Source organism: Pseudorasbora parva, chromosome 7 (assembly GCF_024679245.1).
Source record: "Pseudorasbora parva isolate DD20220531a chromosome 7, ASM2467924v1, whole genome shotgun sequence".
Classification (NCBI taxonomy): Eukaryota; Metazoa; Chordata; class Actinopteri; order Cypriniformes; family Gobionidae; genus Pseudorasbora; species Pseudorasbora parva.
This window is the reverse complement of record NC_090178.1, coordinates 29,710,985-29,738,699: the sequence shown is the minus strand read 5'-3', so window position 1 is coordinate 29,738,699 and position 27,715 is coordinate 29,710,985. Positions and strand designations below refer to the sequence as shown.

Below are 27,715 nucleotides of genomic sequence, written 5' to 3'. Positions count from 1 at the left end.
CCATAGATATCGGCATTAGTTCGTACTGCTGTTACCGCTTTCTCCGATACACGGATTCGATGAGTTTCTTGTGGTAAACAGAAGCTCAAGCACGTTCTCTTGACGTGCGAGAAACAATGAGGTTCATTCTTGTGTTACGCAGCACGTTTGAGCTTCCTCAAGAATGTCCGCTGATCAATGCTAATATGTGAATGAGAGCCTATATAAACTGATCATCTCTTCAGAAAATTCAACTCAATTCGTATGGATAGATTTACGATCTCTTTGTGAACTTTTTTTAAGTGGTTAAGTGTAAATTGTGTAGCTGTCAATGGATGGACAGAAAGATCTGCTTTCATAAAAGAAGATCATTTGTGTTCTATAGGTGAGTAAATGATGACAGAATTTTCATTTTTTGGTGAACTATCCCTTTAAAGTGGACTCAACCCTATTTTTAGACCTGACTCGTTTGACATAAAGACTGCCACATTATATACTAAATCTGGGAGACAAAAATGATTTTCTCCTGTAAAAAGCAATCAAACCAACATCAGCCATTCAGTTGATGCATTTAAGAATAATAGACACACAACCCAACATGTTAATACCTTAGAGAGAAAAAAGATGAGACGATACAAAACTTGTATACTGCCTACATCATGTGATCAATCTGCCAATACAGGCTATTTCTGAACAAATGCATAAATCACACAATAGGCTATACAGATGGGCTTACATTTTGAAGAATATCTAACCAAATATGAGCATTTACTGTCATATAAAAAGGGATGTTTTATGGGGATCGCTGCATTTAAATGCGGTTGTGCCATGGCGGACACCACAGTCTAGTTAATCAATGGGAAACACTGGATCTTCCAAAGGCGGTTTGTTGTGCCATAAGGTGTACACTGGAAATGTAATGCATGTTGCTTGTTAAGGCAAGGCAAAGTGCTATTAGTCTTCCAAGCGACTTCTTTTCACCTGACAAATAATGAGCGATGATAACATTTTCAAGTACACATACCCTTCCTGTTAAATAACAGTCACTTTATTCATTTATGCACATTATTTGATATTTCCTGAGGTGTGCAGTGGGGTGTTTCGCTTGAATGAATTCCTCCAAACATTAAAGCGGCTCTTTTGCCTTGTTTGAGCAACAGCCAACCAAAAAAAAATGCTGTCAAGAGCACTATATTATGTATGGGCCGTGGAGACGTGAACCCTCTTTTTTCTGTCTTTTAAATTTGTATATTACCTTTTCTTCAGAGTACTGTAATTTCCAGGAATATTTTCCCCAGGCTCTGTTATTATTAATAATGAATAAAGTACTCATGTTAAATTCAAGCTTATGATTTATAGGGAAGGAAATCATGAACTATTGAATGAGTTTGGTTCCGATTTATCTTAACAATCCCGGTTGTTACGATAAACAATCCTCTGTTGTTCCACTAACAATACTATTACTATTAAGGAATGCATCATTTTATACAATCCATTGCTAAATTAACATTTGAGTAATACATTTAAAACTGTAATTTTAGACTGGGAAAAAAAGTTTAGAAAAAAAAAAAAAAAAAAAAAAAAAAAAAAAAATATATATATATATATATATATATATATATATATATATATATATATATATATATATATATATATAGCTTTTTTGGACGTGATTCAAAAAAGCTAAATGGATGTAAGAAAATAGTCACACTTGTTTTGTTTTGCAGGGAAAAAATTGACCATCGTAGGAAATTAATGGGAAATGCACGCAAATACAGAGATTAATTTTTTCTGTGTAAATTCTACAAATAACCCACAATGCAGAAAAAAGTGCACATGAAGGGGTGATGCTCTAAAATATCAAGAGTGTAAAATAGACTGCTTGAAAGTTTGTGAACCCCATGTTTGTGATCCCCTTGATGTAAATAGTTTTAGCAAAATGGGAGATCATACAAAATGCATGTTATTTTTGATTTAGTGTTGTCCTGAATAACATATTTTACATAAAAGATGTTTACATATAGTCCACAAGACAAATAAATAGCTGAATTTATAAAAAAATCACCCTGGTTCAAAAGTTTATGAACCATTGATTCTTAATATACTAAAGTCCCTCGTTTGCTTTCAAAGTAGAAGATCAAAGTAAATTGTACTTAATTTGTCTTCTGGGAAACATGCAGGTATATTCTGTTGCTTCTGAAGGGCATTACTTAATAAAATAAAAAAAGTATATTATATATTTTTTGTTGGTCAGTGGCACAGTCTGTATCAGTTGCCTCAAAATAGCAACGCGCTAATAATGCGCCTAAACACACCTGGTTTTCAGACCAGCACGCCCATGGGTGAACAGAAGGGTACAAGTGCATTTGCTTCTAAACAACGTGGCTCTATCTGGACTTGAAAATGATAACCGTGTCGGGCTGAAACCCATTGTCTCTGTTTAAAAAAACAAACATAAATGAGATTTTTTAAATATTATTTTCAGTGAGAAAAAATGTATCATAATTATTGCATAAATATTAATTTGTACCAAAAAATTCTCACAAAACACAAAATAAAAATATTACACTGATTTGACTGAAAATAAAAAAGTTACTTTTTTAGGTGTTCTGTCACTTGACCATGACCTACACAAGTACTGAGCAATATTAACGCCATTTACTTGTGGAGTTAGGTTTAGGGTTAGTCGCATGTATTACTACAGTAAGTACATTTAACATGTGGAACAAAAACCCTTTAAAAAAAAAAGGTGTACGCAACCAGCTGATATGAATCAGTTCAAGAATCAGACTCCACTGGTTGTTCTGTATGGTCTTCTTTGATTCATTAAAAATAATTCATTGAATTAGGTAATTGTTTATGAATCGGACTATGTAACGTGCTTTATCTGCTTTTGATGCACTATAAAGAACCAGCGTAAGAGAACCAATTGTTCGCTCCAGACGTTTTTCTTGCTTTTCAATTATATATTGAGTAGAAAAATTCCTAAGATTTATTAATTTCGGTAATCTGACTACTCTGTTGAGCTGTTAATTCATAAGTGTTGTTGCGAAATGCAAAAGCCATTGACCATTTTAAATGCCATGTTCCCAGTCCTAATGTTGCCTAAATTGCATTACTGTATACGTCGTACAAAGTTCTTTGCAGTTGTGCCTCCATCAAAAAAGTGAGTTGTTGTTTCCATATAATTTTCTCCCTCATTGTGTTGTCTTTTTGACCCTGCTCCAGTCCTGGTGACTGTATTTGAGGTTCTGGATCAAATGTATCCGTGGTTCTTTGAGTGTTAGCGTGGGGCCGCTGTGTGATGTCCAGAATTCATAACCCTCTCCAACAAACACTGAGGCAGCCAGCTGTGTCTCTTCATGCCTATATGGCTGGTTTTGTTTGTTGTCTCCATTGTATTATTTCACACAAGCCGGTCCCCCCTGAAGAGCCACATGGAGCGTGTAATTAAAACATATCGGCGGAAGGAGACTACAATGTGATAATGTGATGGGCAGATCTCTGCTAATTAAATTGGAGTAAAGCATGGTGATGTTTGTTTTGTAACATTTGATTGGCTGATAAGTTAGTGAGTCAAAACATTTTTTTTTCCTCAACAGATTATATAAATATGAGATTAAAAAGATAGTAAACTTTACGTACTTCAGCATATATAGGGTATTAACTAGGCAGAAGTTTAATGTGTCACTAGGCCAAGACTGTAAAAAAAGGAGAAAGATGGACGACGTGTCTCCACTTCCTTTCACTCTATGGGCGTTGCAGGTTACATCGATTGGAGCCCGATTCTGCTCAGTAGTGATCCTGAGAAACCATCTTTGGAAAACAATTATTTAATGTGTAATTAGATTTTATTTTATTTTTTTACATTGAGATGATGGGGTTTATGACATATATGGCATCCAGCCAATAGGGGGCATTTGAAATATTTTGGCTTTATATCAGGATTAAATGCACAGTTTCCAAACTGCTGACCACATTTCATTTTACTTAAGTGTTGTGATTATCAGTTAAAGTGCTTTAAGATAGTATAGTATTAATATTCCATTTTCCACCCAGGGTTCACACGCACTTGCACTGCGGTCCATCTTTGGTTTGGAGAAAATAACAATGCATAAAACAAGCATACGCAGTTTGGCAAATGTATTCTGCGGATGGATATGCATTTTTGCTTCCCCTAAACTTTGTTCAGTGCAAGTGTCGTGTGCTCTTCATGACCACTCATTTACAACATCATCAACCCTGATGTTGATGGCTCAGGAGGACAGGCTTTGCCAATTGAAACATTCAAAGAAGTCGTGAATGAGAACCCTTGCACGCTGTGAGATTTGTGTGCACTCTTCCAAAGCGCACATTCGAATAATGAGTTCTCTTTCAAGTCTTGAGCTTGAACAGACAAATTCACACAAAATGATGTCAACTTGCCCACCTTGCGGAGTATCCAAGCAAACATTAGCCCTGTTTTCACCAAAATTACCTGGGAACACTTTGTACCAGTAATAGTATTTTTTTTTTTTTCAGGAACTTTTTTTTCCCTCAGACCTGCTGCTGTCTGCATTTCCATCATGATCTAAAGTACTGTAAAGATTAGTCCGGTGGCAAAGGACTGCGCGTGAGTCTTTCCAGTTTCCACTGGATTTTGTCTTCTGCGAATAAACTTTATAAAGCCTGAACCTCGTTGTCAGTTGTATTTTTTAAACTCCATTGTTGATTTGAATAAAAAACGACTCCTACTGCACGCACCGCAACTAACTTTTAGGTTGAAATAAAATGCTCCGTGAGCTGAACCAATCAGCATGTTCAGCGCCTAAGTCCCACCGCCGAAAGTTCCTGAACTTTGAAAAAGTACTACCTCGCAAACAGGGCCGTTTTGAGGGGGAAATCTTTACCTGGAGCTCTTAACACCCCGGTTACTGCGGTCGAAACGCATCGAATACCACCTCAAAGTCCCTAGTTCCTGGGGAAGTTTCTGCGGGGGAAACGTGGCTATAGTAGGCTATGCCTTGAAGGGGTTGTTGATTTCACTGATTTCACTTTTTTTAACTTCAGTTAAGCCTCGTTTCCACCGCAGGAACTTTCCACAGTAACTAGGGACTTTGGGGTGTTACTCGGTGTGTTTCGACTGCAGTAACCTGGGTCTAAATTAAGTTGCGGGTAAAAATGTCCCCATCAAAATGTCCCTGTTCGTGAGGTAGTACTTTTTCAAAGTTCAGTACCTTTGGGGGGTGGAATTTGGGTGCTGAACATGCTGATTGGTTGAGCTTGCGCAGCATTTTATTTCAAATTTAAAAGAGTTGTTTGCTATTCTAATCAGCAATGAAGTTTTAAAAATACGACAGCTGGACAGACAATGAGGTTCAGGGTATTATTAAGGGTATTTGCGGAAGACAAAATCCAGTGGGCTCTGGAAAGTAGCGTGCAGTCCTACGTAACCAGACTAACCTTCACAGAACTTTAGACCGCGATGGAAACGCAGACAGCAACAGGTTTGGGGGGAAAAAAGTTCCTGGGACAAATTGTACTGGGTAATTTAAGTGGAAACAGAGCTTTAGCTGTTTGAGCATAAAAGACATTTCCAAAGTTATGACGCTCAAAGTTCAAAGCAAAGGGAGATATTTTCTTTGAAAGACAACTACAACAAAGGGCTGGTAGTAACTACAATGAGTTTGTTCACGGGTTAGTGACATCACTATATAAAACCCTTTACATAAACCCTTCCCCCGGGAACACGTAACAAAGGGTGTGAGCCCGTGTTGAGAAGAGGAAGAGTTATTCGAGCACATCTGGGAGTCTGCTCAAGCTGTCACATCTGTCTTTTCACATTTATTGTAATACAGTATGTAACACAGCTGCAATAGACTGTCAAAAACGCAAGATGACAACATAAATTATAACCGTAATTAAGCTAAACTATACCTGTTATATCTCCATCCAGCATATATTCATTGTGTTCTTTTACAACAGCTGTTTATAGATTATCATGACAGAATATGCTAATCAATACATTTCAAGATGGTTAACTCTTCATCAGCTGCATTCATTCAGAACCTTCCTGTTGCATTCTACATGTTGTCATTTCTCCTTGAGTCTCTCCATCATTATCCGACTCCGGTTTGAACATAAAAGGCTGAACAGTTTCTGACCTTTTCAGTGTGTTTCTGCATGAGGTAATCGGAGCTGCTAACAGGAGCTCTTTAAGCTCCTCCCTCCTCTAGAAATCGGGGCTGACAGCAGCAGCTTATTTGCATTTAAAGGGAAACGCAGGAAAAACTACATTTTTGCTCCCCTCTCAAAAAGTGAGAGAAACTGAGAGGAACATTTCAAGTCACATAATCTTTGTTTACATATAAACTACACAACATAATAATAACTGAATTTACACACAAGATCCAGTTCAAGGGCCCTATCTTGCACTCAGCGCAATTGACTTTGTACACCGATGCATGTGTCATTCCTATTTTGCACCCGCGCAAAGCGCGCTTTTGCCTCCACAGAAGCACGTCGCTAAACTAGTGAATGAATTTGCACTCCCTGGGCGGTTCAGCGCAAAAAAGGAGGCGTGTTCCGGCGCAAACAATCCCTGGTGCTACTTTGCTGTTCCATTAAACATTGGTTTAACATTGGCGTTGCGCGTTGTTCATTATGCTATTTTAAGGGCGCATGCTTGACCATAATGTATAGCGTGCACAACACGCATACACTTTGCTCATGTAATCTACACAGATGCAACAGTTATTTTTGCAAATCATAAATTGTTACACTAAAAAAAATATTAACACATGAGATGACGGAAATCATTGTGGTGTGCCACGAAGATGTGAAAAAATAGGCATAAATCTAGCTTATTATTCAGGCTAATTGTAGTAAATAAGAATTTAGACCTGTTTGCCCAATAGTGGCAAGACATATATGTATATAAGGACATCTGAAAAATTGGTTTGTCCGTCAAGAACCAGGAAAAAAAATCGACCGAAAAACTGAAAAAACTGTTTAACCGACGCCTGTTTAACCGACGCTATTTTGGGTGGGTTTCTCCCATCCCCATACAACACAACTTCTCTGTCTTTCACTGCTCTTACAAGAACACCAGTCTCCTCGGCTGTGAACCGCTCCTGGCGTGCGCCTGGTAAATACGCCATAATAATAGCAATCCATAATGGAACTTGCGCAGCTGCTTTTAAAGGGAATGTTGGATAACGCTCTGATTGGTTTATTCACGTTACGCCCAAACCACACTTATGAATAATGAAGCTACTTCCAGTGTTGGGCAGTAACGTCGCTACAAGTAGTGACGCTACTAGCTTAACTACATTTTTCAGTAGCGTGGTGGTAGCGTCGCTGTTTTCTCAATGAAATAGCTTTTCAGTAGCGAAGCTCTTCTGTTGATCAAGTAGTGCGGTAGCGTCCACACAAGCTAACGTTACATTTTCCAAAGCATTTCTAAGGATCAAGCTCAAATTGGAAACACAACTGATAAGAACGCGGATATACTTCACTTTCTATGTTCCTTTCTGCCTCGCGCAGACGCGCACAGATGCGCGCGCGAGCCTTTCAAAGGACTCATTTGGCAGTAAGCATGTAAAGACGGAATAGGCGCGTGCACATTCGCACTATCTAGTTGACGTTTTTTTTCCCTAGCGCGGTTAATTCGCTGTTGCACGCGCATCATCCGTGCGATGACAAAAGAGAAACTGCAAAGTTTTGTGTCTCTTGAATAAACACCTCTTGTTGAAAGTATCGGGGTCCAGCCTGGCCACCTCTTGATATTAATGAATGAATGAAACTTGTTTCATGTGTGTGGGTGTCGGGGCGATAGCGCACACACACACACACACACACACACAGGCTACATGTTTTTTTTGTTTTTTTTTGGTACTGTTTGGAGCAGCTCTTAATTATTTTGCTACTGTACTTTCTGGACTGGACTTTTTTGTACAAGTTGAGTTGTAAATTAACGTACAGTTTGTCCTGCAAAAGTGCCCAAGTCTAAATTGAGCATAAATGCAAACACACAGTTGTGTATGCATATCATACACATACAGATGAACACACACACACACGGGCCTATTGCACAATACTGGATTAAGCTGGGATATTTTGGTGATCCTGGCTCAATTTATCCGCTAATATACAGTTATCTTTCATTATCGTTATTCTTGGTATGAGTTTGCCTTAAGGGTATGTTTACATGACAGCTGTGTACTAAATTTTGCATAAAAATGACAAGATCACCAAGATATCCCGGCTTAATCCCTTATCCTAGTTTTGTGCAATAGGCCCCTGGTTTTGTTAATATTATGGATCACATGTTTTTGTTGCCGAATTGATTTCGGACAGTTTTTGAATAACTAAAAAAAATGTGTCAATATGCTTGACTTTTATTGATCACTGAAATAGCATTGATTGGAATGAAGTGGGTTCAATATAAAAATAAATAAATAAAAAAGTAGCTTAGATGTAGTAAACTACTTTTTTCAAGTTGCTGTAGCTTAGCTTGCTACATTTCCCAGGGGGGGGTAGCTTTAGTGTAGCGAAGCTTAATTTAATGTAGAGTATAACTGGTAGCTTAGCTCGCTACAATTTCCAAGTAGCTTGCCCAACACTGGCTACTTCAGACCAACCCATTTTAGATTTGCGCCGGGCGCAAGAGCTATTTATCTCACCGGGAAAATAGCAACAGCGCCGAGACCCGCCCACAAAGTTACTTGCGCTTCGCGCTTTGACACTTGCGTTTCAGATAGTTAAATTAGGGCCCCAAAAGTTTTACATGCTTTATTGTTAATAGTCTGTTGTTACCTGCATGATCAAAAGCTGCAAACATTCATTGATGCTAAAGGCAACACAACACATTCATTGATTTTTCATGTCTGGAAATCACTATTTTAAGATTTCATGTTCAATTTCCAAATTTTTCATGATCGTGCAGCTATGCCTCTATGATGAGCGTGCGTTTAAATAGAGACTAGAGCGCAATTGTGAAGCAGCTGTAATCTGCTCATATGACTCCATTGCCATCTTGAGAAGTGATCAGAAATGGTGTGTAAAAGCCTCGGAAAACTGCTCATAGAAAAAGGATGTGGGCGAGGACATGAATGGTTTTTACAAGTTGAAATTTCATAATTATAACAATTCTGGCATGGTGTTCACACACCTGAAGTGCTGAGAGTGTCTGTGAGGGAAAACTGCAAGAGGATTCGTGCCAGAAAAATAAGGCCTTTGTGTTTGACAGTTTAGACACAACAAAAAATGTAAAAGAGAAGTTGCACACAGACAACTGCCTGTCAGACATCGTCTTATGAGTATGTGCTTCAGAGAAGAGCGCTCAGAAAACGTTCCATTGAAAGTTTAAACTAAAATAGCTTTAAAACATGAGGAAATAATCAACTTTAATGATAAAAGAAGAAGAGTGATGCTATCCGTGAGAGTAAACACCATATAGATGGCAATCAAAACCAAGCAATATTTGACAGTATCTGATTCAGACAGGAACTGTGTGGAGAGGGGGCGGCACGCAGCAGCTCATTTGCATTTAAAGGCACATGCACGAAAACAGCCTGTTCTTGACCTGTAGTCAGAAATACAGAATATTAACAACATTGATTTGTAAATGATCTGTGAGGTATTTTAAACTTCCCAGAAACCTGAGACTTAAATTACATCTTGTCAAGTCTTGAGCATAATAGGTCCCCTTTAAATGTTAATCAAACAACAAAGGACAAGGAAATCAATAGCTTATGTAATCTTAATAGCGACTTATTTTAATATATACAGTGAATATTATGTGCAATGTCATTTAACCTTTGACTCAATATATGGACCTGACTACTGTTATAAATAATCCTAATAATCCAAATAAAACCTAAATAATCTGTAAAAGCACTGTTTATTTATTTGTATCTTTGCTCTACTGTATATATTTGTGCTGTTGCTTGTAGTTTTGCATACTGTACCATACCGAAACCGTGACCTTAAAACCCGAATCGTGAATAATCTAAAATGTTACACCCCTAATATTTATATGTTGATCTAGCTGCATAAATAGACTGTACTGAGTAAACCACGGTCACAATAGAGTTTGAGCATGCATAGACATTTTTATTTGTTATAACTTTGACACTGGAAAAACATTTTAAAAAAAATTAGTTGCTTGTGTTGAGTTCCAGTGTTTGTGCACAATATCAAATGAAGTATACTTTTTTTCTTTTAAAAGGCTATGCGTTCGGCTGTATGCATATGCAAAGCGCACATGAAAACCGACATATTCTTTGTGCTCTGGTAAAGAAGTTAAACTTTAACTCAGCACTGTGTTTTAAAATCAGTGATGCTGCATTTAATACAATATAAACGCAGCGGTGGCGAAATGCAAAACATGTTTGCAACGCATGTTTTTTTTCTTCTAAAACCAGTTCAGTGGAATTCCCACCCTGCAACCAGTTTCATTGGCTGAGGTTACAGTGACGGGTAGGTTTAGGGATCAGGGTTGGATGTAGGCAATCGTTATTGTGAAATGTTTAGAATCGGCTCCAGGGCGGATTTCCTCTGAACTGGGAATAACGCATTTGCAACCGTGGCTCTTCACAAACAAAACTAAAGCTTAAACCTAAGATTAACTAAAACTTTCACATGATTGTTTTTGCTGCCATGCAAGTACCAGTGTTTCCTTCAGGAAATGTAAATCCATTTGCTTTCATTCTCTTGTAATAGAGTTGCTCTAATGAGAAACCTGGCTCCCAGCATGCAGTTGTCTTTTTACTATATAGAGTTCAGTCAACAGTGAGACGTCTTCTCAAAGTAATGAAAGCTTCCTTTATGTTGTACTGACGGAAATTATTTGACGTCTAAATTAGAAGGTGGCATGGCAATGGCTAGTTTATATTAATTACAAGAGCTTTCAATCAACACTTTACTATAAGTTCAGCATGAAATTGAGTTTCTAATTGATTATTGATCTCAGCTGACCTGTTCAAGGTCAGCGTCTTGCATTCGCGTGTATGCGCGCAGCAAGCCCTCCACCAGAATGGATAAATATCTGACTCAAGAGAAACCTGATGGGTTGGTACCTTGAATATATAGTAGACTACAAAATACAACTCATTCTTAGACACAGAATGCACGCAGTCATCTAAAATACCAATAGTTGACATTTGTAATGTATTTGGACCAGGTCCTTGTTTGAATCACAATATCCAGATTTGCTGAAGTGCAGCACAAATGTGCTGTTTATATGTACGCTGGTGACTCCACAGCACAAACGGGAGTCTGACATCATCACGCAGGTCTGTATGCTCCTCTGACAATGTTTGCCATGCATTATTTAAATACCTAGACAAGAAATCCTGTCATGGTTATTCTTGTAGGCTGCATTTTAATTACATTCTTTCTATTTCATGTGATTAATGTAACTCAGTTCATACTTCATGCAGACATATGCCATTTTCCCCCCATTATGATTCAAACGGCAAAATGCCCTTCAGTGTTGGACACGGTAATATCAGCGGTGATCAGATGCCATCCTGAGGCAGTGGTTAGGATGGTGACAAGGTGACACTGTTGTCATGGTGATGGATGTGTCTCTGAGTGAGACCCTTAATGTGGGTCAGTGTCATTACTCTGCAGGCCCCTGGGCCCCTGACCCCTCTGTCCATGTTTGGGACGGTCTCTGACTTGGCAACGCCAGGGTGGGGAATTTTTAACCTTCATTTCCTCTGCACCAGATGGCCTACCTATGTGTGACGTCACGCATACAAAACCATTCGAAAGTTTGGAATCAGTAAGATTGTTTGATTGAAAGAAGTATGCTCATCAACGCTGCATTTATTTGATAAAAAATACAACACAAACCATAATATTGTGAAACAGTATTACAATTGAGAAGAAGTGTTTTCTATTTTAGTATATTTTCTAATGTAATTTATTCCTGTGATGTCAAAGCTGAATTTTCAGCATTACTCCAGTCTTCAGTGTCACATGATCCGTCAGAAATCATTCTTATATGCTGATTTGGTGCTGAAGTTGTAATCAATCACGTACACAAGATGAAAACAATATAGGATGTGATGTCAAGTTATACATTGTCTCTCTTCTGGCATTCTTAAAGGATTAGTTCACTTCAGAATTCAAATTTCCTGATAATTTACTCCCCCACATGTCACCTAAGACCATATCATACTTCAGTTGAAAATACATTAAGGTTTTCGAGGAAAACATTCCAGGGTTTTTCTCCATATAGTGGATTTCAATGGGTTGAATGTGTGAATGCAAAGCATTTCAATGCAGATTTAAAGGGATAGTTCACCAAAAAAAAGTAATTAAAACAAAGTTGTTCCAAACCTGTATGAGTTTCTTTGTTCTGCTGAACACACACACACACACACAAAAAAGATATTTGGAAGAATGTTTGTAACAAAGCAAAGAGAACGACCATTCGCTAGGGGAAAAATACTATGGTAGTGAATGGTTGTTATCACTGCTTTGTTACAAATATTTGTCCAAATATTCTTTTTTTTTTTGTACTCAGCAGAACAAAGAAACTCATGCAGGTTAAGAAGAACATGAGGGTAAATGAGAGTAAATTGTGACAATGTTCATTTTTGGGTAAACTATCTCTTTAAAGGGCTATACATGATCCCAGCCAGGGAATAAGAAAATAAAACGTATCTAGTGAAACAGTCTACCAATTCCTAAAAAATAAAAAATAAAACAATATTGTATATGCTATGCTATTTTTTTTTTTTTTTTTACCACAATTGCTCGTTATTGGTGTTTTTATTTTTTTATGCATACATGCAATAAGGGTATAGCAATCTGACTGGGGAAATGTATTAATTTGAAATGTAATACAATTGGAAACAAATATTTAGTGATTCATTATTTTTATTTTCAGCCCAGGTTGAAAGTTACTTCAGGGAAGCGAACTGGCCAGTTAATAGATTACAAACATATACCAAGTTATCATGTATTTGTTATATAATTTGTTGGCAACAATAAGAATGTGTAGCCATTTCAATTATTCCTCTTAGTGTAGCCTTCACATCTCTGTCTAAAATATTGATATTGAATGTTAAGTAAATGTGTCTGTCTATTGTGTGTTCACAGGCCAGAAGACTACAGGATGAAATGAGCATCATTCTTAGTTTGTCCAGGAGTTGGGAGTTAGAAATCTTTTTATATATATTGTTATATATATATGTTGTTAATGTGAAATAAATTATGTCTCAAAATGATAAAAATAAACCATTCATTTGTCAACCTTTGGTTTTGTTTGATATTTAAGCACATAATATACCTAATAGAGATGAATGTTTTTGACAATGTGTATTTATCTAAACCTGGGCCAAGTCAGAGAGGTAGTCAAACTGCAGCTCTTATTCATTTAGTCGTGACTCCAGGAGCTCCGAATCTTTGGCCTTTGCTTGTTCTGCAAATGGCTTTAGCAGCCTCTCTGAAGCCTGATCCAGCTTTAATTCAACTGCCGTTTCAGTCCTAATTAACTTCATATGTCTCTATAAGCCCTTTCTGATGCTACTCTAGCCTTTCTGAAGTCTGCTCAACTTATAACAACATTGTGTTGGGATGGAAACGAAACTCCCTTGTTAGCCTCTGGTGTCTTTTCCGATTCATTTTCATTTAAAGGTAAAACTTAGTTTGCTTGTAAAAAGCCGATTTAAAAAGCAGGAACTTCAGCGCATGTTCCATTATTTGAGCTCATTAAAACAAACATGTTTATTCAAAAGAAAATGTGTTGTTTTAAATATAAAACGTAATTTTTAAAACCATCTGTGGGCGACCAATTAGCAGCACACGGAACGGAAAACCGCAAAGGCCAGACGAGACATCATCACGAGTCATTGTTGCAGTACAGTTTTATTGGTTACAAAAACAAATAATGAAGTAAAAATAAATTACTTTGTAGATTGAAAGGTCTGATGAGGAGTCTTTCCATTGGCACCCGCTCCACGTGCAGTTTGATTTCCTTCTGAAAGGACGGTAGACCACAGGCCTAACTCTTAACTCTTCAGGGCTCTTTCAGAGTGAGCAGACCCAATAGACACAGGACAGAGACACGAAAGGATGCCATGCTGAGCTCTTCTTTTATAGAAAAACAGTTTTGAGAGCTTTCACTGCATCCCCTGCATGACACTTCGTCTTACAAGACCATATGTAAAGGAAGTTCACATACATGTGTGATAATACAATTACGATTCAGACACAGTGTGGTGTTACACAGGGTGTTACTATGACGTACCAATGAAAAATGATGAGATTATGTTTGTTTCATTAATAAGTGTGATTAAGAATTCAGCTTTTCATAAATAACTGCTAGTGATAAGAACATCAAAAGCATTAATGGAGGTATTTCTTCTCTAAATAAAATAACTTAAGCAGCCAGTTCCAGATAACTGCAAAATGTTGTAAACATCTGTGGAATTTGTAACATAGCAGATCAATAATATGCACTTAAAAAAATACACAAACTGTACAGACACCCCCATTATCATTTACAAAAGATATGGACTTACACAATTGAAAACCACTGTGCTGCAAGAATCCTTTTGTTAATCATTTTTGTAGATTTCCAAACATATCAGTAAACATCCTTTTAAAAAAGCAACATTTACATTAAGAGCAATAATGTGTAAGATATTAAGACTTTTTTTCAGGGAATAAATCTTTCAGTGTATTTTTATGATGACATTTTAAGCATAAATCTAAATATAGTGGAGGAAATGCTTTAAACATTTGAATGGAATGAATTTGGCAATGTGTGTGTGTGTGTGTATATATATATATATATATATATATACACTGTAAAAAAATGTGGTTGGTTTTTGTTGGTTTAACTTAAAAAAGTAAGTAACCTGGTTGCCTTAAAATTGTGAGTTTATTGAAATTAAAACTTTGAGTTGATACAATGAAGGAAATTTGTTTAATACATAGAAACTCAAAATATTATTGTATCTGAACCACATAAAAAATGTGATAAATCATGAAAATAGCACTATTTGGAATGTTTCACTGCGTCATCAGAAATAAAACACACAATTACCCAATATGCTTACAACATCTTTTAATAATCTTTTAATAAAGGTTGTCGAATTTCAAAAAATGTTCATTGTATTAACTCAATTTTAATTTCAGTGAACTCAAAATTTTAAGGCAACCATGTAACTTTTTTTCTAAATAATTTTTTATAGTATATATATATATATATATATATATATATATATATATATATATATATATATATATATATATATATATATATATATATATTAGTCAAATTGATTAATCACATCCAAAGTAAGTGTGTTTACATAATATGTGTGTACTGTGTATATTTATTATGCATATAAATACAATCATCCATGTATATATGTAAGAAATATTTGCATGTATATACTTTATATATATTTAAATAATGTATATAAATAATAATAATATCAATTATTTATGTATACATAATAATTTTAAACAGTACACACACATATTATGTAAACACAAAATGTTATTTTTTTGGATGTGATTAATCGATTTGACCGCACTGATATATTATATATATATATATATATATATATATATATATATATATATATATATATATATATATATATATATATATATATATATATATATATGGGGAAATCTGTATAAATATCTAACACAATTTTGCTTCAAGCTAATGTATCTTTTTTTTTTTAAGAATGTTTAAATATTTTTTACTGGACATCAAGACAAAAAATATCATTAAGAATTCATTTTTTGTTATGTTTTCTTTCTTTGAACTTGCTTTTCATCTCATTGGCTACATGCAGCCTCACAAAAGACAGAAAAGTCACTGGATGAATATCGGCACAGTTTCATTTTCTGACCTTCTCCACACACCCACCATTATAAGGATGCATATAGCAGGCACTTTTCGGATTTCCCTCAGTCCTATCCTGCAGGATATTCTGATGAAAAGTGTTTGTATGTGGACGGTTGGTTTGCTGGCCACCCAGGCTATTCGGACTTCACTCGTACTTCTGACTCACCGATGCTCTCCTCTTCGGCCGTGCTGCGGGAGAAGCGACGCGTGCCAGGTGACCTCATCTCCACCGTGTCACCAGGGTGGGCGGGGCCAAGCCTGGAGGCACGGGGGTCAGGGTAGTTGGGTTGGTAGTACTGAGGAGGGTAGGCACGGTATCCACGGTAAGGGTCCTCGTCATCCTCCTCGTTGTCGTAGTTGGTGGCGGGGCCGTAGTTTTGGTAGGGGTTGGAGGGTAACTGTTGTACTATGGGAACATGGGGGAATTAGATCGGTTGCCATCTTTTTCAGTCACCACCACCAAGAGAGTAGGCGAGGAGTTAGCGAGAGAAGGAAACGGCAAAGAGATAAAGACACAAAGTCAGATCAGAAAGGAAGAAGCAAGTTGTTATTGTGATTAGCTTAGTGTCGAGGGTTAGCATTACCCAGCTGGTAAGTGTCGATATATTCCGGCGGAATGCAAATATTTATTTAAAACATCTACTAGAATATCCACTTAATTTTTCACGTAAGAGTGGGTTGACTTAGTAACCTGAATGTGCAAAGATTCTGGTGTCATCCGCTTCCAGTTATTTTAGTTGTACAAAAGTCTGCTATGCTGTTATTGCAAACTGGTATTTGTTACTATAATATTATAATTTATTGTTGCAATCATAAACACACTAATTTGTAGAGCAAATAGTTTCACCATTTACTTACTATTCTTGTAGTTATTTACTATAGTGGCTAATGAATCTGAAGTCTCACAGATTCGCAGAAAATAGCTTCAGCAAAATAAGGTGGAGTGACGGATCAATTCTGGAAGGTTCATGGTTGTGTTGCCATCAGCCAATCAGCATAATCATGATAATAATTTTCCTGCAGCTCCAGAGTGATTAGTCACACAGAATTTCATGGCTCAGGTGATTGGCTCAAAACAAACTGGCTACAGAAATGAGCACCCATGAGCAAAGATGGCAGATTTCAAATCACGTCCTGATTTAAATGCTACCGGGTGGCTTTCTCCAATTATTATAGACCTCATTGGTCTAGACGTGGGTTTAACGATCTCATAAAACAAAATAAGAGCACATTAAAGCCAGAAAAAATTGAAAACGGCTCATCGTTTGTCTGAAAGCACTAAAATTGAGGTTTGCACGATGCTCAGAAGGGTTAAAAAGCATGGGGATTCAATGGTGGTGACGTTTGGAGGGTCGGGGAACCAGGTAGATGGGATTGTCGTGGATATTTTATGTTCTGGGTTGTGTGGAAAACACCTTCCCCGGATACAGTCTTTGGTTTTGGACCGTGGAAGGAGGTGGGATGAAGAAATGAAGGGAGAGAGGAGAAGAGCAGGTGGCTCTCTACTCTTTCTCAGTAGTCATTCTCATACTGCTCTGGACCTTCACATGCAGGTGTGAGACAGTGACGTAAAAGAGGAGAGAGACAATACGATAAGTGTGAGCCTGATATAACCCACATGATACTTTCAGCAACACCTTAACCGCCAGACTCTCATGCTGTAATCTTTACATAGTGGCATTTTAGAGGATTCTCAATAAGGCATTAAAACCTGGTCAATACACATAAAACTTACATTCTCTCATTAGAAATGAAGTATTATCCCAGAGAACGAGGGCTGAATAAGTTACAGAGCCATTTGCAATACTATTAAGCTGTGTTGCAAGATTTTATGCTGACTGTGAAAGCTTAAAGCTATAACCTTTATAGATCTTAAAAGTGTTGATGCAGTATTTCATTTATTGAGTGGAATATTACACTGTCATTTAACAGCCTTACATGGCAGAAACCCCAGAGAAAATTAGCATTTTTCTTTTTTCATAATACAAAACTGCAATAATCCATGAGGCGTTCAGTAGAAAGCTTTGCTCGGATCTGATAAATCAATTATATTAAGGAGTGCTGTCCATTTCTGTCCAGCCTCTCTCATATTAAAATGGATACTGAAATACTCAAATTTTGTATGAACACAGCTTTCTCCTAAACTTTGATAGCATTTAGACTCCATGGGAAATTTATTAGTAGAATAATTGTTTGGGAAGGGCCAGTTTAATAGGATAGAAATCTCTGAGTCAGACCATGAGCTTGTTTACAGCAATGGGTTTGCCACTCATAGGCAGTTATGGAAATACAATCTCAAGCGAGAATGTGCAGAGGCAATGAGGCATTACAAAAGGCCACAGAGAATAACAGGATGGAAGATAAGGTGGCCCAGTAGGGCACAACACAACGAAATCAAGCCACAACACAACGGAAATGCTCCTGAGCGCGGTAAAGTTAGTCCACTGTTCTAGATTCTGCAATCTTACAAAGATATCAATACTAATTTTAACAGTATGTAACCACTGTATATCGACATGAAATATTAATTCAAAACCACCTACATGCATTATAGCTGCATAAAGTATTTATCTTCGAGAACGCTTTGACCCGCTACCGCAGCTCATGATGCCTAAGGGAACGTCTGCCAATTCCACCATATGGTTGAAACGTATAATTTATATTAATTAGAACATTTTTAAATACATTTTCACATTTAAAAGACATGTTCAAATTCCAAAGCTTGATTGTATTGGTAATAATAATTACAAATGAATACAATATTATATTATATCAATGTAATACAAATTATACGTTTCAACTAGGGCCAGGACTTTAACGCGTTAATTAAGATTAATTAATTACGGACTTAAAGGCGTTAATTAATTACGCAAAAAAATGTAAAACAAAATTTGAACCACACTTATTTTTGCACCGCGGAACGTTTTTCAATGAATGAGTTTGGACGGACCGATTATACTGGAACACCAACTAGCGCTCACGAGTCACGACAACAACAAACCATGAACGAAGAAGCTGATGAGACCGCTTTGCTTGGTCCCGTGGATGGGAAATTTTGTTTTAAAAAAACCGAAAGGATGGAAGCATCGACAGGAGCATGGTTGTGTGCAAGCAATACAACAAGGAATTAGCGTATCACCGCAGCACATTGACCCTCAAATATCACAAATATGCTTTTGCTACACTTAATGGCAAACATTGCACTGGTCTGCTGGACTGAAATAAATAAACAATATTTTGATGATTAAGCTTATGTATTCAGTTATTATTCAATGGTATACTAAAATCCATGTGAAAAAGTACTTCCAGGTCAAATATTTATATGCAATTAAAATCCGATTAATTTCGATTAATTAATTACAAAGCCTCTAATTAATTAGATTAATTTTTTTAATCGAGTCCCAGCCCTAGTTTCAACCACATGGTGGAATTTGGCAGACGTTCCCTTAAGCATCATGCGCTGTGGTCGCGGGTCAAAGTGTTCTCGAGTATAAATAAGCAGCTATAATACATATAGGTGATTTTGAATTAATATTTCATGTGGATATACAATCGTTACATACATTTAAACCAATTGTAGTATTTATATCTTTGTAAGACTGCTGAATCTATAGAAAAGTGGCAAAGATGTGCTCCGAATGCCCCCAGTGGTCGGAAGCATTTCTGCTTTGGCTTTTCCATTGTGTTGTGGCTTGATTTCGTTGTGTTGTGGCTTGATTTTGTTGTGTTGTGAATTTATGTTTGCTTTTTAAATTTCATTGTGTTGTGCCACCGTAGGATGATGGTGCGCTATGTTCTCTCATTAGTTTGCTCTATTGTGATTATTATCAGTGAAGACTGAAGCAGTCTTAAGCCCACAGCTCAATAAGGACTCATTAGGGACACTGTTACCTGACTAACTGTATAATTGACTTTCAGATGAACAGTATCCATGGTTACCTTAATAACTACATGTGCATTTCATTGGGTTTCATTCTATTTTCATTCTATTTGTGCATAAAAAATGAATGTCTGTGTGTCTATCTGCCCAGCTAACAGGGAACGTTAGAACTTTAGTTAATGTTCTGGCAAGAATTAAAAAAATAAAATTCTCTCATTAATTACTCACCCTCATGCATGAGGGTGAGTAATTAATGAGAGAATTTTAATTTTAATAGTCTTTAACTAACCCTTAAAGACGCATTTCTTGGCTTACTTTAACATACACGTCACTATGCAACAAATAACAGCACACTTGTACATTTTTGCACTTCCTTAATGATACAGACTCTGAAGATGAAAGCTCTGAGGACATTTGAGCATTTGGTTAACAGACAATACATTACTATTTCCTAACATCCTACAATTTTAGCCGACCCATGACTTATCCCGAGACCACAGGTTTGTTTTGTTCTGTGTAGTGTTTGACGTGCTTTGTCCTTGTATTGATCTCTCTACCTAAACTACAATTTTTGGTGAAAAGGATGGGGATGAAAGACGAAGGAAAGAGATGGCTTGGAAGATAGGATTTTGTTTATGAGATGAATGTATGAAATACAATTTTTATAATAAATAAATAATATTTATTTATTTATTTTTGGCTATTAGAAGTTCTGAATGACCGGTAACTTTAAAATGTAGTTGCCAAATTGACCAGACACTGTCCATCTGTCTGTGTGTGTGTGCCTGTCTATTTAAACAGATTTCTATCCATCTGTATTGTATTCTACTTATAATCAAATTCAAATGTCAACTCTACATTATGTTTGCTACCTCAATTCAAATTCAGGAAGCGGAGTGTAGAGTAGATTGGACTGGAGCTGTTTTTATATTGGTGTGTCATTGCATGTGGGTGTGTGTTATGCTAATAACTGCTCCATATCTGCATTAATCAACATAAGAATAAATATGTCCATATGCTCAATACTGAATTTATACTGAATCTGGTGAAGAGCCTTTTTTTTATGCATAAGATTACTTGAACACAATTATTAGTGAATTAGACCCACTGGATGTATCTGGTAGATTACGTTTCTAATGAATTGAGAAACTTTAACAAATAGAGGGTTTTTTTGTGAGACAAAAGAAGAGAATACGTGGATTACCTCCAACGTTGTACCCGAGGCAGGAGTTTGGATCGCAGTAACCGGGGGGTCCAGCCGCACCAGGGCTACCAGGGGTACCTGGACGTCCTGAAGTGCCTTGAATTCCAGGTCTCCCTGGAGGGCCCTGACTTCCTGTCCGACCTTCTCCAGGAGGCCCTGAGAGGGATAAAACATTGTGCATTATTACACGGCTCTGTGAAATACTTGATTCTGATTGGTCCATCGCGCATTCCAGCGGTATGTTATTCCCAGATAACAACCGCTCATCCGGGTACTACGAGTTATCTTGACCGGTACTACTTCTATGCTTAACGCTGGCGCCATCTTGTGGCTGTTAAATACTTAAACAGCCATGGGTTACAATGGAAGACTTCAAGGCAGGTTTCCTTTATAAAGTTTTAAATATGGATATTTTTCTTACACAAACGCATCGATTCGAAGCAGAAGTCTCTATTAACCCATCGGAGTCGTGTGGAGCACGTTATTTGATGGACAGCTGCATTTTTATGGACTTCAAAAACAGCTACAACTACTGCTTGGATTAACGTTAGCCTGGACGTTTTAAATATAACTGATTGTATTTGTCTGAAAAAAAATGTCATATACACCTATAATGACTTGAGGGTGAGTAAATCCTAGGCTTGGTTTCATTTTTGGGTGAACTAACCCTTTCAGCATTCATTTTCAACATTTAGCAGCAATAGATCAAGACTTAAAGCAGTTTGGAATTGTTTTTTTTCACTTTGTGTAAGAGCTAATAAAATATTTAATCTCAAGACAATATTTTGTGGCTAATTTATTTGAGACTAGTAGCCATGTAATAAGTGGGATAATGTACACCCAGCCGGTTGCTATTGCAGAATAAACCCCTTCAGAGTGTCCTGATCACTCTGTCTGGGTTTATTCTGCGACAACAACCAGCTGGGTGTACATTATCCCTTCCTTAATATCTGCCTGATAAAGCCCCGCTGAACTCCACGCCTAAAGTGTGTCTGGATTTCTTCCTCACAAAATACAAGTTTTAACTTTTGCCAGTCCACATCCTTCTCAGATGTCACTAGTTCTTACAGCTATGTTGCTTCAATGAATCTCATTTGTGAAGAGTATTGATCTAAGCACAATTAACAGAGAGCCGTCGCTGACATTTTTCAAAGCCTGCTGACCAGTCGTACTGCTAAAATCGATATGAAAACATTTCTCTCTGACCCAAATATTGTTTCAATATCTGCTTGATATTCTAGACAGGAATCAAAGAAACCAAAAGCAGATCAAGATGTGTGTAGAGGTTATTAAAAGTTTGCAAGCTTGTGTTTTATTTGACGGAGCACATTTAATAATGGAAACTCCTGTAGTCTGTGCAGTATGACTGAATCTGGACTGTAATTTATTTTTACTACTTAAGGACAAAGTCGTCATTGATTTTGACTTAAATGTAACATTTGAACAGTCTCTCACCTGGGGGTCCTGAAGGACCACGAGGGCCTTGTGTCCCTACCCCTGGACTGCCCTTCTCTCCCCTTTCTCCTGGGAGACCTAGACAAAGAGACAGAGCTGTTAGAACATGCAAACCCATCTGATGTTGCTGTATCCATCTCTGTCCATGCGATTTAACCTATTCCACAACCCTAGAAGACTATAGGGAAAGAAACAAAAGACCTGGCTGGTGTTAATAACCCATTCTGACATGTTTGTTGTAGTTATCAGCTACAGCAAAAGAGAAGAAGTTGACATTGGATATGAAAACAGCAATCCAGGTGGTCACAAAAAATGACCTTGAAATGAATGGAACTGCTAACAAGACTTACTGAAAGAGATATGTTTTGTCTCTAAGGGTCTGAACACTCCAAATGTAAGTAGCTTTTTGCCCCATGGGCAGTCTGATCTTCATCACTTCTGAACAAGACTGACAATCTACAAGAGAACCTCTGAATGAGATTCCTCATTATAGACTCCATGTTAACATAAACAGACTAATATCCCCCCTATGTTATCCCTCATTAGCAGATCTGTTTTGCCCTGAATGCATCATATCCATGCTCTGCATGCTCCTCTTTGATATCTGAACGTTTGAGCGCGTAGATCGGAACGAAGAAGCAGTAATGATGGTGAAATTTCTCATGCTGAATCCAAAGGCTGTGTCAGAGCTCTCCTAATTGCGGACAGGAGACTAAGAACTGTGGACAAACTCATAAAAAAATAGTTGCTTTAGGCAGACGGGTCATGTAGATCTAATGCAGATTGTGTACATTATTATGCAAACCGAACTTTTTTATTTTTTTTATTTACACCAAATATATACACCGATCAGGCATAACATTATGAGGTGAAGTGAATAACTCTAATTATCTTTTCATCACAGCACCTGTTACAATGGGTGGGATATATTAGGCAGCAAGTGAACATTTTATCCTCAAATTTGATGTGTTAGAAGCAGGAAAATGGGCCAAACTTCACACAGTGCATTGTAGTTTGTTGCGTATGGGGCTGCATAGCCACAGACAAATCAGGGTGCCCATGCTGACCCCTGTACATCACATACCTGGTGAACATGTGGCACCAGGATGCACTATGGAAAGAAGGTAAGTCGGCAGAGGCAGTGTGATGCTTTTGGATCTTGGGTCCTGCCATCCATATGGATGTTACTTTGAAATGCACCACCTACATGTTTCATGGAAACAATATTCCCTGGTGGCTGTGGCCTCTTTCAGCAGGATAATAGGCCCTGCCACAAAGCAAAAATGGTTCGGCAATGGAGCACAGCAAGTTTGAGGTGTTGACTTGGCCTCCAAATTCCCCAGATCTCAATCCATTCGAGCATCTGTGGGATGTGCTGAACAAACAAGTCCGAACCATGGAGGCCCCACCTCGTAACTTTCAGGACTTAAAGGATCCGCTGCTAACATCTTGGTGCCAGATACCACAGCACACCTTTCAATGATGAGATTGAAAGAGGAACCGACACAATATTAGGTGGTCGTAATGTTATGTCTGATCAGTGTGTGTGTGTGTGTGTGTGTGTGTGTGTGTGTGTGTGTGTGTGTGTGTGTGTGTGTGTGTGTGTGTGTGTGTGTGTGTGTGTGTGTGTGTGTGTGTGTCAGCATCGTTAAAGCATTGTTTTTATCTTATTAACATTAAGCATAAAAAAAGTAGTTTACATATTGTTTATGATCACAGATGTGTAAAGGAGAAATGATGTGAGAAATGGGACTTAATCAGATATGGATTGGGTCACTGAGGTCATGCTATTTGGTCAATATTAGCTTCAAGATCTCAGCTAAATCATAAGCTGCAGGGGCAACATTTCTCTCAAGAACCATTAACTAATCATTCTTCTTACTACTCATACTAGATATGAAAATCATCCTGTATACACTGTACATTTTGTGAATGCATCTAATACCCCATTGACCTACTAATTGAGAATATTTGCAAAGATTCAGATTATTTTTCACAATTTTATCTTAAAAGATTCCGTTTTAGCCTTTTTAGCCAACAATTGAATGCCTATAATGCAAAACACAGGCAGGTCACAGTATATAAATGCAGTAGGTTTCAAATGGATTTGTTTACCTCTCTCTCCTGGGCGGCCATTTTGCCCACTGGCTCCAGGGAATCCTGGTCTGCCAGGAGGACCTTGCTCTCCCTGTGGGCCCGCAGGTCCCGGCCGTCCAGCCTCACCCGGTGGACCTTGTACTGTCCGCACTGAAACAGACTGACTGGGAATCTGGTTCAGGATAGAGTTGTAGCGAGACAAGTGACCTAAAGGGGAGAGAGGAAAAAGAAATTAGGAGAGAAAACTTTCAATTTGTGGATCAGCAGAAGTTATATGAAATTATATGAGCCATGAGTTTGGCAATGAATAGTGTTAGATCTAATATACTAGTTCACATACTGTACTAAAAAGACTCATCAACCATTCAAACTTTTGAATATTTTATGTAATTTAATTACTGTTATATTGTGAAATATTATTATTTAATATAATTAAACAATATTATTAATAGTTGCGTTTACATGCACACCAGTAAGCCGATAACTCATAAATACTTTTTTTGTGGAAACTGATTAAAAAAATGTGCATGATTTTTGATAAATAGAAAGTTTATAAGAACAGTCTTTATTTGAAATTAAAATATATTGGGACAATATAAATGTCTTTACTGTAACTTCAGTTTATTTAATGCTCCTTCTGACTAAAAGTAACAGTTTCTTTCAAATAAGAAGTATCAAATAAGAAGGTAGTGTGTAGGATATGTAAACAAGGATCAAGTAAACAAGCAAGCAAAAATATACACATTTCCAACTTACTCTGAATTAGCTGTTCACAAACTTGTCGCGCAATGGCACGGACAGCGGCCTGGGACTGCATGTCACCCTTCAGAAACAAACAACATGGGATTAAGGCAGGGAGGGACTTACAAAGTAACAGTTTTTCTGTCATTTTAGTTTAAATGTTAAAATTATTTAACTCATTGGCATTCGCTTCAAAAAAGCTACAACAAATAACTTGATTTTACAGTTTCCTTTATGTTGGCTGCATAAAATGCTGCAGAAACAATTAATACAATGGCAAGATATTCAGTTTGCTTTCAAAGTCTGGACAGTTTCCAGAGGATGAGCTTTAGGGTGGTGTATTTTGACTAAGAAATACTGGATTCATAGCATATCTGTGAATCAAAACGACACCAAAATAATGAGTTCCTTCAATAGGTCATTCAGATTAGTGATCCATGAATAAAGTGGAATCATTTTTCATTGACCTATTTCTAAACCATATCAGTGATAGTTATAATGAAAATGATTTCATAAGTTATGTTTTTGTTAAAAACAACAACAAAATCGACAGGAATTTTTTTGACTATTATTTGGTGGGGGAGTGATGCAGCACCATCCTAATATGAATGTTTGTAGTAATAAATAATTTTACATTTTTTTAAGATATGGGCTTGATATATTTTAAGAATTATAAGAGAGAACATATATATATATTTGTATTGCTCTCTCTTATAATTATGCTTATGCTTTAGTTGCTGTACTTCTAAAAGAGAAAACTTAAAAAAAATCCGGTGGGCAAAACGTGATTGTTATCAGCCTCTGCATGATCATGGACCATTTACAGTGCACCTTATGTGAATTGCACAATCATGCAAAGCACTGGAGAAATTCAACAGTTCCTTTTTGACTTTGCCTGCTTTTTCTCAGATACTTAAATCATAAGTCAGTTTGGTTTTTATCAAGCTGTAACAATGAAAGCTTCTGAAAGAAAAGAAAAAAACTAAAGTAGTCTCAAACTTTGGATTGTATATTAATGCATTTATCTTGATATTAAAGAGTATTATTTTAAACAGATTATTGATGCAATTATTAGAAAAAGCAACCGCTTTGTTGTACACCAAACAACAGGAAATACTGAAATTAAAGGGGGGAGGGGGGTCCAATTCTCACTATTAACTACTTGCTTATAATTATCAAGGATATCAGCTGTTTATCAGTACTCATAAAGCACATATTAATGCCTTATTCTGCATGGCCATATTCTACATCAGTGGTTTTCAAACTTTTTTTAAAGCGACCCTCTTTTTTAGTTTTTTTGTTGTCGCGACCCAAATATAAGCTTACAACCATTTACATTCAAATAAGTCAAGCCAAGCATAACAATACTTGTATGCAATGGGCCATTTGACTGTATTCTCCATTAAACCACTAGATGGCACAAATATTCAGCTCGGCACTTTTCCACACAACTGCTTTTGCTCCTTGATGCGTTCGCAACGCAAAGTTGATTCGTTGATTCTAATTTGATAGGCATATCTATGGGACGCTAATTAACTGGTTAACTGTTAACCAATAAGACTTTTGAAAGAGAGAGAAAAACAGGTAAATCATGACTCCCCTCACTCCACAACAAATCCTTCAAATGTAACGGTATTCAGAACAGAAGGCTATAACTATATAAAGTCAAAACGAAATAATTTAATGAGGAACTGAAAGTAGCCTACCCAGCGTTAGACTCACGCAGCCTAACTCCGTTATTCGAGTCTAAATGTTTCCATATTGGTGATAAATATAGATGCTAAACCATTACTAATTATAGGCTTTGGCTACTTAACTCGCGTCCCCAATACTGATGGAAAAAAATCATCCACTTCACATGCGCGAAAATGTGCTTGAGAAATTTCACTCCCGCGGGACTCGCGGAACCCAACGCATATAGAGTGCGGCGCGGGACTCGCGGAACCCAACGCATAGGCTATAGAGTGCGGCGCGCGGGACTTTTGATGGCTGAGTGCGGGCGGTACTCGTGTGTGTGCGGATTTCGGGAGAACAAAACTAAAATAAAATAAAAACAAATTACAAGTAGAGGCAGAATATAACACGTTTTTGCTGCGTTGTGCAATGTAACCAATATATTGGTTAAACAAAGCCGATACAACAAATGTTTATTTCTAGAACGCAATGGCCACACAGATTCATTTAAGAGAAGAATCCCTTCACCGCTCAAAAGAGTTTTTGTGCAGTGCTGAATTCTGTATGCTGACAAATCCTCTGATTATAACAAAGAAAGTTTAGACATTATAAAAAAAGATTAATTGTGCAGTCATTTTTATTGATAACAGAGCTTTGTGAGATCGCGTTGGACTGAGATGACAGCTTTTTGGAATTACGAGCGCACTTTGCGCGTATTCTGCCACGCCAAACCACGCAGAAAAAAGAAAAGAAAAAACTATTTATACTTGTATGCGGACAGGAGCGGGACAAAACATGCATGTTGCGAGCGGGTCTCTAC

General features: G+C 37.2%; 2 protein-coding genes across 11 annotated transcripts in view; one reads left to right on the top strand and one right to left on the bottom strand.

Moving 5' to 3' along the window:
• mrpl13 (mitochondrial ribosomal protein L13) overlaps positions 1 to 13,219 on the top strand; it is a 237,122-nt gene extending 223,903 nt beyond the window's left edge. Inside the window, exon 8 of the mRNA XM_067449727.1 lies at positions 13,075 to 13,219. Within this exon, the coding sequence (XP_067305828.1) occupies positions 13,075 to 13,099 (25 nt within the window). The 3' untranslated portion in view covers positions 13,100 to 13,219. The remainder of the gene's footprint in view (positions 1 to 13,074) is intronic.
• A 2,402-nt stretch (positions 13,220 to 15,621) lies between these two features.
• The window catches only part of col14a1a (collagen, type XIV, alpha 1a), a 177,623-nt gene continuing 165,529 nt past the window's right edge, over positions 15,622 to 27,715 (bottom strand). For 8 of the 10 annotated variants that reach the window (XM_067449017.1, XM_067449019.1, XM_067449022.1 and 5 more), the window contains 5 exons: positions 25,237 to 25,303; positions 24,499 to 24,687; positions 22,384 to 22,461; positions 20,929 to 21,084; positions 15,622 to 16,250 (listed from right to left, as the gene is read on the bottom strand). In XM_067449017.1, the coding sequence (XP_067305118.1) occupies positions 15,979 to 16,250; positions 20,929 to 21,084; positions 22,384 to 22,461; positions 24,499 to 24,687; positions 25,237 to 25,303 (762 nt within the window). In that variant the 3' untranslated portion in view covers positions 15,622 to 15,978. The other 2 variants (XM_067449024.1, XM_067449025.1) reach the window with 2 other exon arrangements.